The sequence below is a fragment of the Aquarana catesbeiana genome, linkage group LG04 (assembly GCF_042186555.1).
Source record: "Aquarana catesbeiana isolate 2022-GZ linkage group LG04, ASM4218655v1, whole genome shotgun sequence".
In the NCBI taxonomy this organism is placed as follows: Eukaryota; Metazoa; Chordata; class Amphibia; order Anura; family Ranidae; genus Aquarana; species Aquarana catesbeiana.
Genome location: NC_133327.1, coordinates 383696695 through 383710196, shown reverse-complemented (window position 1 = coordinate 383710196; position 13502 = coordinate 383696695). Strand labels below are relative to the sequence as shown.

General features: G+C 44.5%; 1 protein-coding gene across 1 annotated transcript in view; it reads left to right on the top strand.

The window, feature by feature from the left end:
• Positions 1 to 13502, top strand: part of ROS1 (ROS proto-oncogene 1, receptor tyrosine kinase) — a 249252-nt gene that overhangs the window by 146394 nt on the left and 89356 nt on the right. The window contains exons 26-28 of the mRNA XM_073627146.1: positions 3645 to 3789; positions 7039 to 7271; positions 7356 to 7529. Of these exons, the coding sequence (XP_073483247.1) occupies positions 3645 to 3789; positions 7039 to 7271; positions 7356 to 7529 (552 nt within the window). The remainder of the gene's footprint in view (positions 1 to 3644; positions 3790 to 7038; positions 7272 to 7355; positions 7530 to 13502) is intronic.

Here is a 13502-nt window from a genome sequence, read left to right as displayed (position 1 = left end):
TTTATTCTCTACATCCATTCAAAGTGCAGAATTTACAAAGCCTGTATTTACAAAGCTGAGAGATCTGAAAAAAGGGGGTCAGGGAGCTGAATTTCCCCTTTGCAGAGCTGCAGGATGAGCTCTGAAAGCTGATTAGAGGGAAGAGACACACCCCCTTCACACAGCACACAGGAACAGAGCTGAGGCTGTCAATCTGCTGGAGCTCCCTCCCTCTCACTTTTTTACTCTTGGTGTCAGAAAAACTTGTCAGAAGTGATTCATGCTCATAGGAGCTGATAGGAGAGGAACGAGGCAGCAGACAGAAATAACACTTAGTGCTCTTAATTGAGACAAGTACATACTATAGAGGGATATGCTTTGATCATACGGTATTTCCGATGGCAGTGCATCCATAAGGGCGCACGGGCGCCAACCCCTCTCCACAGCCACCCCTCTATCACCAATAGATAGATTCATGCATTGCACGAATCTATCTATGGCTACCACTGTCACCCCTTATTCAGGTGTTCGGCCTCTTTTTGGGCGCCGGGCGTTCTGAATTACAGTGGCGGAGTGTTTTTGAAGCACCTGATTAGAGCCGCAGGCTCTAATAGGCATCAAAAAAGGTAAACAGCGTGCACCATGCTTGGCGCTCGCAGCTCACTCAGCTGTGTTAGAAAAGCGAATGAATATGAATATTCACTTTCCTAACACTGAACCGCCTCTCCGCGAATCAGGTGCTCGGGTCTGTTACCCGTCACCTGATTTGCTGAAATGACAGGCGCTGTGATTTGCTCATTATCAGGTGTCCAATCATAGGAGAGGACAGGAGGAGCGGATGGGAGAAGATATCGAGGACATGGAGGAAACCCGCTGCCCCACCGAGACAGGGTAAGTGACGGGCAGACGGTGGGTGGGGGGGGGGGGCACAGTGGCAGCATTTAATGGGCACAGTGGGAGTATCTGATGGTACAGTGGGAGCGTTGTTTGGGCACAGTGGGAGTGTTTGATGGGCACAATGGCTGCGTTTGATGGGCACAGTGGCTGCGTTTTGATGGCACAGTGGCTTCGTTTAATGGGCACAGTGGCTGTGTTTGATGGTACAGTGAGGCTGCAATTGATGTTTGTTTTTATCAGTTTATTTGCGCCCCCCCCAAATTTTGAGCACCGGCCGACACTGAGTATTTCATGTCTGAGGTTTACAACCACTTTAAAACTTCCCCTCTGCCCTCCCTCTTCTACAAGTAGATTTAGAACATTATTTTTATGTTTCTGATACTATGTGTGCTGCAGGGTAGCGTTTTTTTCTTTCTGGCTTAGGTGAGAATTACATTTTGCTCCCCAGGCACTCTAAGGCTAGTTTGACATCCATCTAGAGTGATTTTTTTGTAAAAATGGGCTGCACTGTGTAAACATGCACAGGTTTGCTTATGTGTAAGGGTGCCTTTAAGAATTTATGGCACCCCCGTATGTTTGCTAAAGAGCAGTGCGTTTCCCGACAGGCATAGATGTAAATAAAGCTTTACATCATGACTGTGCACTGTTGGATTCTATGCATGCGCTGATGTGCTGCAGGGTTTTGGGGACCCGCCGGACACTTGCCACACATCTGCACACACCACGGGGGTCTCCCATGCATGCGCAAAGACAATGCAGGTATGGGGTCTGGGATCTCAAGGTATCTACATGTGTGCAGGAAACCCCCTGGATCCTAAAGATCAGGCAGAGCCCTCCGTCACATCTGCACAAAAGCTAGGTTTTCTAAAATAGCAGTGCCTGGGGTGGGAGGCAAATTACAGCAGGCTGAAATATCTCTTTAAAGAGATGTTCCAGTCTGAGGGAAAAAAAATTTTAAAAGTCAGTGGCTACAAATTTTACAAAATCTTGCTGCTAACTTTTAATATAATCACACTTACCTGTCCAGGGATCCCGCGATGTCGGCACCCCAACCTGATTCGTCCATCGGCTTTGGGTGCAGGCGCCCGTATTGCAAGTAAGGAAAACCGTTGGTGAAGCTTTCAGGCTTCACAGCCAGTTTCCTACTGTGCATGTGCGAGTCACGCTGTGCTTTCTGAATGGTCCCACTGTCTTCTGGGACACACATAGGTTCCAGAAGACCGCAGTGGGAAGGAGGAGGGGCCGGACATGACGTAGTTTGCCATGCATTGATCTTACCAGGAAGTGGGAGCGGGTACCTGTCAAAACCAGTGCCAAAGTGCCAATTGTGGCAGTGGTGGGGGGAGGGTGCAAACAAACGGAGCTTCCCCTTTTGGGTGAAGCTCCACTTTAAGGTGAAAAGGTTCTTTTTTTTTAATAACAAACATGTTATATTTACCTATTCTGTGCAATTGTTTTGCACAAAGCAGCCCCACTTCCCGAGTGCCACCATAGCAAGCCGCTATTTGATTCACAGCAGCAAGAGCCAATGGCTCCCACTGCTCTCACATAGTCTAGTGAGGAGGGAGAAAGAGAGAGCACAGCACATCTGCCAGATAAGTATGTAGGAGGGGCAGGGGGGAGCTGCACACATATAAGTTTCTTTTCCCTTAAAGTGGTTGTTAAGTTACTCTAACCTGTATACACCATCAGCACTGCCTCCTATTGTAGTATCCCCTCTGTGTGTGATTTATAAAAATAAATGTTGCAAATACCTAATTTCACTGCTGAGATTGCTATGACATGACTGGCCTGCTTTCTCCTTTCCTCCTCTGAGAGATGCAGGGGGCGGGGCTAAGATTCCTCTGCTGATGTCAGTCAGGAGGGGAGGAGGAGAGGAGGAGAGAAGGAGAGAGCTGGCTGGTCATGTGGTTGCAATTTCAGCTCTTACATGAGGTATTTACAGCATTTATATTTATAAATCATACACAGAGGGGGACGCTGCAATAGGAGGCAGTGCAGATGGTGTATACTGGTTAGTATTATGAGAGCAGCAGGGGGGGGGGGGGGGGGGGGCGACTCACTCACACACAGACAGAAAGGGGAGGGGGGAGGAGGCCACAGGAGCAGAGAGGAGAGCAGATAGCAGGCTGCGGATGACAGAGGCACATTAACTGACCACGGTGTCTGATCTCAGCAGCCATGGTACACTGTGGTCAGTTTACAGAGGGGTGGGGAGAAACTATCAGGATCAGCCAGGTTTTTTAAGTGTTACAGGGGGCCAAATGACACTGGACAAGCACTGTGTCATATAACATGCTTTAAAGGAGCAGAGAAAGAATGCATTAAGGTAAACCTTTAGCCTTTGCAAACATTTTAAGTGGTTTCAGATATTTTATATGTGTCCGTCTACAAATAATAAAGTGATTTGGTTTGTGGTATTGCAGCTTTCTCCTTGGAGGATAATTTAAAGTATGCATTGCTTTTTTACTATTTTTCTGTAGATGGCGTGTAGAATGGATACAAGGTTTTTTTTTGTTGTTGTTTATAACATATTTACCAACGTTGAAAATAACCCACTTTGTCACTTTTAAAAATAATTATCTAGTATATTTTATTCATAAAGGGAACAATTTGCCCTTATTTTTTTATAGGTGAATAGAGTATAATTATAGTTCAGACACTTTAGCAATATACAGACTGAAAGGACACATATTGTAGAGAAGCAGTAAACACTGTACAAAATAAAATTCTTTCCATTGGTGAGGATATTTTCTCTGTGCTGGCAGGAATTTCAGAATCAGATTGCACTTATCCATGGGTTACAACCTTTCTCAGATTATGAAGTGCAAGTGAGCGTGACAAATTATTACTCATTTTTGCTTGCTGAACAGCCAAGAAATGTTCTTGTTACTGGAAAAACTGATTATGGTAGTAAGTATATAATCCATTATTTTATAATGCTTTTATTGCAAGTGGCAACAGAGACAAAACTGTATTGTTTTACAGCAGGGGTCTCAAACTGGCGGCCCTCCAGCTGTTTCGAAATTACAAGTCCCATGAGGCATTGCAAGGCTGACAGTTATGCCCCGTACACATGTCGGAAATTCCGTCAACAAAACTCCGATGAGAGCCTTTTGTCGGAAAATGCGACCGTTTGTATGCTCCATCGGTCTTTTGCTGGCGGAATTCCAGCCAGCAAAAGATTGAGAGCATGTCCTCTATTTTTCGGTCGGGAAAAGTTCCTATATGAAAATGCGATCGTCTGTACAAATTTCGACGCGCAAAATCCCTACGCTTGCTCGGAAACAATTCAACGCATGCTCGGAAGCATTGGACTTCATTTTCTCAGCTCGTCGTAGTGTTGTACATCACCGCGTTCTTGACGGTCGAAAGTTCAGAGAACTTTTGTGTGACCGTGTGTATGCAAGGCAAGCTTGAGCGGAATTTCCGTCGGAAAAAAACTTGGATGGTTTTTCCAACGGAAAATCCGCCTGTGTGCACGGGGCATTACAAGCATGACTCCCACAGGCAGAGGCATGATGGGACTTGTCGTTTTGCAACAGCTGTAGGGCCACCAGTTTGAGACCCCTGTTTTACAGTGTTTGAGTATATATTGGATGACCAGAGTGGCTCTATATAATACATAGCTACATTCTGATTTTGCCCTGATTCACACTGATGTGTTCCAGAATGCATAGAATTGCAAAACAAGTGAATTAACATGGGTTTTTTATGGAGGCCTTTCACTTATATGCAGTGTGATTGGATGCTATTTTAAAATAGGTCCTGTACAAGTTTGGTGCAGTGTGGTGCGATTTGTAGCTACATAGACTTGAATAGAAATGCATGCATATCACTTCTCTATCCTAAGATAACATGATTCCAGTACATTTTCTGCAAGTTTTTGTTTCGTTCTTTATCTCCCATCCCTGGTTGATGTCAGGAGAGAGAGAGAGATACTGTATCCAAATCGCATCAAAAATGCATTAGAATAGCTTTGGAACTGCACTAACTTGCACTAGAGCTGCTCTTCGAAATCTCTCGGATTCAACACACACCGCATCAGGGTCAACCTAAGCTTACACAATGCAAGTCCAATTTAAAGTGAATCTATGGCAAGATCATAATGTTCCCGTACAGTCTGAAAAAATGTGTTAATTGTTGTGCTTTTAAAATGTATAGTGCCAGTAATTGGTGGTTGAAAAGTAGCATTTGGGCTCTTTTATTTATATCCATCTTTATATAGTACATACTTCCCAACATTTTGAGATGGGAATGAGGGACACCTACTAGTAAACATATGTAGGCATAGGACACGCCCCCTGCCACACCCCTTTAAAGGGGATATAACCAAAAAAAGGTTAATTAAATCCACAAGGGCTTTTTTACCACTACTATTCCTTTATATTGGCTTTTAAAATTTACAAATGCAGCAATTTAGAATTTGAATGAAAGGTTTAGCACTGGGAAACACTTTTTGAAAGATAAAAAGTGCATTTTATATACAACTATATAAATCAGACCAAAATAAGGAACAAATGAGGGGGAAAGAGGGACAGAGGGACATTGCTCCAAATCAGGGACAGTCCCTCAAAATCAGGAACAGTTGGGAGCTATGATAGTAGACATCTGCACAGGAGTCCTGAATTTGTGGACAAAGCAGGTTCTTCAAAGCAATGTCACAAGTAAACTTGGTATTACATTGTGTAGCACCATCCTGGGTAGGTGCTAGGATTAGATGGATATAATTAGTATGTGTTTGATAAGTAAATTTAGTTGCCACCCTGTAGCCATTGTAGCTGTGATTGTTTGTTAGGTAAAAGCATAGTTTGCTTACTGTACTCAGTGTAGCTGTGTTTCACTAGTTAGGTCTGCTGAGTGTGCTCAGTAGCTCCCTCTGTTTCCAGAGAGCTTGAGAAGTTTCTGGATTTAGGTGTGGAGCTATGCAGATGGCAGCATGAATATTGATAATGCCCTGGCCAATCCCAGGGAAGCAGGCCCTGATGGCATGTTGGGAGACTGTATATTTTCTGTGAGCACACTGAGCTCTGGGTCTTTTCCTGGAGAGGATCAGTCCAGTCTGGAGAGCCCCTGCCCTCCCAGGCCATGCTGCTTTATGTCTCCCCATTGAAATGAATGGAAAATGCATAAAAAACATGGCAATAATGCATTAAAAACGCACTGGAGATTGGGGTTTTTTGGTGCGTTATTTGAGTCACATGGTGGTAGCAAAAACACATCGATTTTTACTGCATTTTTGCAAGGGAGCAGTGTGAAAGCAGCCATAGTCCAAGAGAACTACAGTGAACACCATAATGTTTTGCATTATGCAATGCAGAGTCCGTTTTTTTAAAACATTTTTGGATGATTCCTTCTATTGCCATTATGCAGTGCAGATCCCAATTGAGACATTAAATAAGGACTTTTTGGATTCACCAATATTTACTGAAATGTGGAGCACATACTAAATACATTTACTTGTGTGTGTAGCCAAAACACCTCAATTCCAATCAACCTTTCACATCACCTACAAAACTTAGGGCTAAAGAAGTGGAAGACATCATTGACTTGGATAACATGCCTACATTTCTTTATCCAAGCTGTTAATAACTAGGTAACTAAGTTAGGTAATGCTGCATTTTAAAAATTGCATGAACTTTTTTAAGGTCCATAATATCTTATTTTTCCTTCCATAAAATGAGGCTTAAATGAAGAGATGTTGGGAAAGCACTGGATCAGAATTTGGGCATGTATTTAGATCTGATTTTTTAGTTAAGAAGCTGCTCTCAAAGTCATTATGGGCCCAAAGAAATCACAGTGGTAAGCTTGGCAGAGTGAGTGAGTTGAGAATCCAGTTCACTTTTCATTTTCATAAGATTAAAAAGGATATTCAGTGTGTTTCAGTGGCTTAACCCTTTCATCAGGATTTGTGCAGGTGTGGGTTGAAAGAAAGCTACACTGACAGCCTGTATAGCCTAGAACAGAACAGGTAATCTATGCTAGAGAAATCTAGTCTAGTAAACCCACTCTCAGTCCAGCTTATTTCTAACCTGCACATGCACAAGCCCTGATACAAGCCTGAAATACCTGAAACACCATGGCTGTCCTTTTCACTACTATGCAGGGTAAAAATTTGAGTCTTGTGATTACTGACATCTAATGTGAGTTATGTTTTCTTAGTTCCAGAAGCAGTTTCATTTATAAATGTGACAGTTTTATCAGATTCACAAGTTAACATAACTTGGGTAGAACCATCCAAGCCAAATGGTCCACTTGATTTAATCCGATACCAAATCAAAGTTGACAATTCACCTCCAAGTCCTTCTGTACCATTAAGACAAAGGGAATTTCCAGATGAAAAACTTTTGTGGACTTTTAAGAATCTTAAAAGCGGAACTAATTATCAATTCAAGGTAAGTTTACTTAGAATTTTAGAAAATAATTTGATTTAAGAAATTTGCAATATATTAATCTGAGGTATTCATTTAATTAATCAGGTCCATGCATTTCACCCAGATGAGAACTGGTACACTGAAAGTACTGACGTTTATGCCAGAACATTTAAGTCACCTGCACCTCCACATAATATAGTTTCAGGGAATATCAGTTCAGTGATGGAATGGACAGCTCCGGAAGAGCCCATACAGGAATTCTGGTTTGAAGAAAATAAGGTGACTTTTATTATTATTATTATTATTATTATTATTATTATTATTTTTTTTACTTACTGTATTTATTTACTGTCAGCATGCATGGATACCCGATGCCTCCTCTGTAGTTCCAGCTCCTGTGAACTCAGTGGGAGGCACAGGGAGTAGTGCAGAGAGTGGCAGGTGAAGAAGGAGGAGACTTCCAATGGTAGCACTAATCAGAGTGTGGGAGGGAGCACAGAGCTTAAGGTTATTGCTGGATAAAGAGGTGGATAATGATGAATCTGTGAAAAGCGGCATTGTGATACACAGTGTGGTGGGGGGGCAAAGAGCCAGAGCATTGCGTGTATAAGGCAGCAGTGTGATCCAGGGGGAGGGGGGCAGAGAGCCAGAGCATTGTGTGTACAAGGCATGTAAAATGCATGTTAGTGGTCCGCAGGATACAAAATTGTGAGTTTAGTGGTCCGAAATGTTGGAGACCGCTGATCTAAAATGTCATCTTGATTGACCTCAACCTCAACCTCTTCATTCAATCTGCCATTAATCTGTAGAATAACTTTTTCCTGCTCAATGTTTCATTCTGAGGAAATGTTAATCTATGTGCCCCCTTGTCAATGACAGCTGCAGTCCCTACAATCACGAACCAATCAAGAATCAGGAATTGCTGAATTTAGATCCATAATGTATATGTAATTATTTTGTATGTAATTTATGTATGTATGCATTTGTATGTACTGATATGTAATATATTTGTATGCTATGGGCCCATTCACAATTGTCCACAGCATTTAGCTTTTGTAAAAACAAAACTAGAAAAACAAATTGTATTCACGGCTGTATTTGGACTGTAATGTATGCTGTACTTGTTGTGTAACGTTGTATAATGTTATTTTAAGGTTTACACCACATAAGTGACCCATTCAGAATTGACATGCAAACAATAGTGTGCAAAAAGTGGATGCTCAGACACAAAATAGTTGCATCTCAACCAATACGGACATAAATGGAGAGAACAAAAATTATTATTATTATTATTCAGGATTTATATAGCGCCAACAGTTTACGCAGCGCTTTACAACATAAAAGGGAGACAATACAGTTATAATATAATACAATACAATAGGATTAAGAGGGCCCTGCTCAGAAGAGCTTACAATCTAATAGGGTGGGGCAGGTGGTACAAAAGGTTGTAACTGCGGGGAATGAGCTGGTGGAAGTGGTAGGAGATTAGTTGGAGACGTGATAGGCTTTCCTGAAGAGATGAGTTTTCAGGGATTGCCTGAAGGTAGCAAGAGTAGGGGCTAGCCGGATAGATGGAGGTAGCGAGTTCCAGAGGATGGGAGAGGCTCTGGAGAAATCCTGGAGACGAGCATGGGAGGAGGAGATGAGAGAGCTTGAAAGCAGGAGGTCTTGAGAAGAGCGGAGAGGACGATTTGGGTGATATTTGGAGACAAGATTATTGATGTAGCTTGGTGCAGAGTTGTGAATGGCTTTGTATGTTGTGGTTAGAATTTTGAATTTAATTCGCTGGGTGATTGGGAGCCAGTGTAGGGATTGAAGTAGAGGGTTGGCAGACACTGAGCGGTTGGTAAGGTGGATAAGTCTGGCAGCAGCATTCATGATAGACTGAAGAGGGGATAGCCTATGGAGCGGTAGACCAATGAGAAGGGAGTTGCAATAGTCAAGGCGAGAGATAACAAGGGAGTGAATGAGGAGCTTGGTGGTTTCATTTGTTAAAAAAGGGCGAATTTTAGAGATGTTACGGAGGTGAATTCTACAAACTTTTGACAATGATTGGATTTGAGGCTGAAATGACAAGTCGGAGTCTAGGATTACACCTAGTACCCTGGCGTGAGGGGAGGGACTGATGGTTGTATTGTTGATTTTGATGGAAAAGTCATGGAGGGGGGCACGGGCGGGGGGGAATATTAATAGCTCAGTTTTAGAGAGATTTAGTTTAAGGAAGTGGTGCGACATCCATGCTGATATGTCAGTTAGTAAGTTAGTAATGCGAGAGGAGACTGAAGGAGTGAGGTGAGGAGTAGACAGATAGATTTGGGTGTCATCAGCGTATAAGTGGTATTGGAAGCCGTGGGCAGTTATTAGGTGACCAAGGGAGGTGGTGTAGATAGAGAAGAGAAGGGGTCCAAGAACCGAGCCTTGGGGGACCCCCACAGAAAGGGGCAATGGAGAGGAGGAGACAGAGTTGTAGGTGACACTGAAGGAGCGCTGTGATAAATAGCCAGAGAACCAGGATAGAGCAGAATCTCGGAGGCCAAGGGAATGTAGTTTATTGAGAAGGAGCGGGTGGTCAACAGTATCAAAGGCCGCAGAGAGGTCAAGTAGTAGGAGTATGGAGTACTGGCTGTTGGTTTTAGCAGTTAGTAAATCGTTAGTGAGTTTTAGTAAGGTAGTTTCCGTGGAGTGCTGCGAGCGAAAGCCAGACTGTAAGGGGTCAAGAAGGTTATTTTCATTGAGGTAGGAGCTAAGACGGTTGTAGACTAAGCGTTCTAGAAGTTTAGAGGTGAATGGGAGTAATGAGATGGGTCTTAAGTTGTTCAGGTCGGTAGGGTCCAGTGAGGGCTTTTTAAGAATGGGAGTGATCTGTGCATGTTTTAGAGGGGAGGGGAAAATGCCACTAGAAAGGGAGAGATTGAAGATGTGGGTGAGGGAGCATAGGATAGAAGAAGAGGGTGACCCTAGTAGTTGTGAGGGAACAGGATCCAAGGGACAATTGGTTAGGTGGGCATTCGAGAAAATTTTTGTAACCTCTTCCGTAGTAGCCAATTCAAAAGAGGAGAGGGTTGAATGTGCTGCTGGGCAAGGTATGATGGGTGGGGAAGATGTACGCACAGTGGAGATGTCCTCACGAATTGCATTGATCTTGTCTTTGAAGTGATTGGCAATCTCTTGGGCAGTGAGTGAGTTAGTGGGTAGAGGGGGTGGTGGACGAAGCAGAGAGTTAAAGGTTGAGAAGAGCCGACGGGGACTGGATGACAAGGAATTAATAAAAGAGACAAAGTAGGCTTGTTTGGCAGCATGGAAGCATGAATTGTATTTTAGAAGGGCAGATTTATATAGGGTGAAATCTTGCAGGCATTTGGTTTTACGCCACAGTCGTTCAAGAGCACGGCAATGTCTCTTGAGATTTCTAGTGTTGTCAGTTTGCCAGGGTTGTAACGGTCGGGGCCTAATTCTGCGTGTGGTTAGGGGAGCAAGTGCATCTAGTGATGATGAGAGTGAACTGTTGTAGACAGAAGTGGCCAGGTCAGGACAGGACAGGGGAGAGATTATGTCATATAGGTTGTCAGTAGCAGAATAGAGAAGAGAAGGGTTAAAGTGGCGAAGGTTTCTACAAGTAATTGTTTGCTGCTTGGAGGGATGGGTGGTTGGAGGCAAGGATACAGTGAAAGTAATGAGGTTGTGATCAGATAGAGGAAAGGGGGTGTTGGTGAGGTTGCCAGGGCTGCAGAGATGGGAGAATACAAGGTCAAGGGTATTACCATTGGAGTGAGTGGAAGTATGTGTCCATTGGGTTAGGTCAAAAGATGAGGTTCAGTTGAGAAGTTTAGCTGTAGTTGGGCTGTTGACATTGACAGGAATGTTAAAGTCACCAAGAATAATGGTGGGTATTTCAGAGGAGAGAAAGTAGGGTAGCCAGGCAGCAAAGTCATCAATAAAGCGCGATACCGGTCCTGGAGGCCTATAAATTGCTGCAATCCTCAGAGAAATGGGAGAAAACAGACGAATACAGTGCATCTCGAAAGAAGAGAGGGATAGAGAGGGAGGGACAGTAAGGACTTGGAAGGTGCTTTGTGGGGACAGAAGGAAGCCAACTCCACCTCCTTTCTGTCTGTTGGGTCTGGAGGAGTGAGTCCAATGGAGACCACCATGGGAGAGGGCAGCAGGAGAAGCTGAGTCAAAATTTTGCAGCCAGGTTTCTGTTATGGCCAGTATGTTCAAGCCATGAGAGATGAAGAGGTCATGTACAGATGTTACCTTGTTACAGATGGAGCGGGCGTTCCACAGGGCACATGAGATTGGTGGGGTGCTTTGAGGAAGTAGGGGGATAGAAATTAAACTGAGTGGATTGCGGTGGTTGCCAGAGGGGGAGGGGTATTGGATATGTGGCTTGCATTTGGAAAATGGCGGACCAGGATTAGGAGAAATGTCACCTGAGACTAGGAGAAGGAGGAGGGTGAGGAAGGCAAGGTGGGAGTGGGATGTGCATGAGCGCACGTGTCTAGTGGCCCTGGTGTTTATGTCAGCATGTGGGTGCAGCAACTGCAGGAGATGATGGGTGCCATAGTAGGGAGAGGGTAGGAGTGAGGGTGATATGTGCATGCTGCAGGGAAGAGAGGAGGGGTAGAGTAAAGATAATTTGAGGATAGAAGACACCAATGTGAGAAGGAAGAGAATAAGGAGCATGTTAGTGGCTAGAGAGTGGGAAACTAACCTAATATAAAATAAATTTCAAAGTTGGTTTGCTTGTCATCTTGCAGAGTGGAGCAGAGTTCCTGTAGCTTTAGTTATCCTGCTTTCATTAAACTGCGTCGGTGAAACTGCACATCACTCGTGACAGAGCCATGATGTCTGCGCCATGCCCCTGTCTGCGCCACCCCATAAGCTGCCATAAATTTATAGACAGCCTAAGCTGGGATGCATTTCTCAGTTGGTCATTATTGGGTCTGATGTGAGACACCTGAATATGGGGAGGAGATGGCCAGGGCCAGGCCAGACACAGGCTAGGGTCGTAAAGCTAATTACCTCTCTTGATCACTCAAGCCACATGGAGTTGAGAATCAATCACCAGTAATATTGCTATTGCAGTGTGTTTGTTATAGAGCTAGCAGTAAATATGGAAGTTTAAGCCCGGGTTCACACCTATGCGAATTAGATGCGGCTTACACCGCATCTAATTCGCAGGACATTTTAAAATACATTCATATGAATGCATCTGGTTCACATATGTGCGCAGGGCCGGATTAACATAGGGGCTGGTGGAGCTGCAGCTCCAGGCCCCTCCCTCAATATAGGCCCATGCCAGTGGCTTATGAATATCTGTGTGCCTGAAGGAAGAGGAGGCCTCTGTGCACACATGGAGGAGACAAGAGTCAGTGCAGCCGAGTCCTGTCTCTGTCGATGCCTCCTGACTCCTATCACATGATCTGTTCACTCACACAGATCCTCCTCAGTGTCTGGGAGCTGCCTGGGGGAGGGGCGCTGATGTTCTAACCAGCAGGAGCCCGGGAGGAAGGACATCTCCCATGCTGTTGTTGAGATAAGGTTAGTACATTTGTTAGGAAGGTGTTTTATTGTGCTAGGGGAAAGACTGCTGCTTCCCCCCATGTAATGTGCCCAGTGCCCACCATGTCATGTGCATTGCAGTGCCCCCATGTAATGTGCTGTGCCCACCATGTCATGTCATGTGCATTGCAGTGCCCCCCATGTAATGTGCTGTGCCCACCATGTCATGTGCATTGCAGTGCCCCCCATGTAATGTGCTGTGCCCACCATGTCATGTGCATTGCAGTGCCCCCATGTAATGTGCTGTGCCCACCATGTCATGTCATGTGCATTGCAGTGCCCCCATGTAATGTGCTGTGCCCACCATGTCATGTGCATTGCAGTGCCCCCCATGTAATGTTCTGTGCCCACCATGTCATGTGCATTGCAGTGCCCCCCATGTAATGTGCTGTGCCCACCATGTCATGTGCATTGCAGTGCCCCCATGTAATGTGCTGTGCCCACCATGTCATGTCATGTGCATTGCAGTGCCCCCATGTAATGTGCTGTGCCCACCATGTCATGTGCATTGCAGTGCCCCCGTGTAATGTGCTGTGCCCACCATGTCATGTCATGTGCATTGCAGTGCCCCCATGTAATGTGCTGTGCCCACCATGTCATGTGCATTGCAGTGCCCCCATGTAATGTGCTGTGCCCACCATGTCATGTCATGTGCATTGCAGTGCCCCCATGTAATGTGCTGTGCCC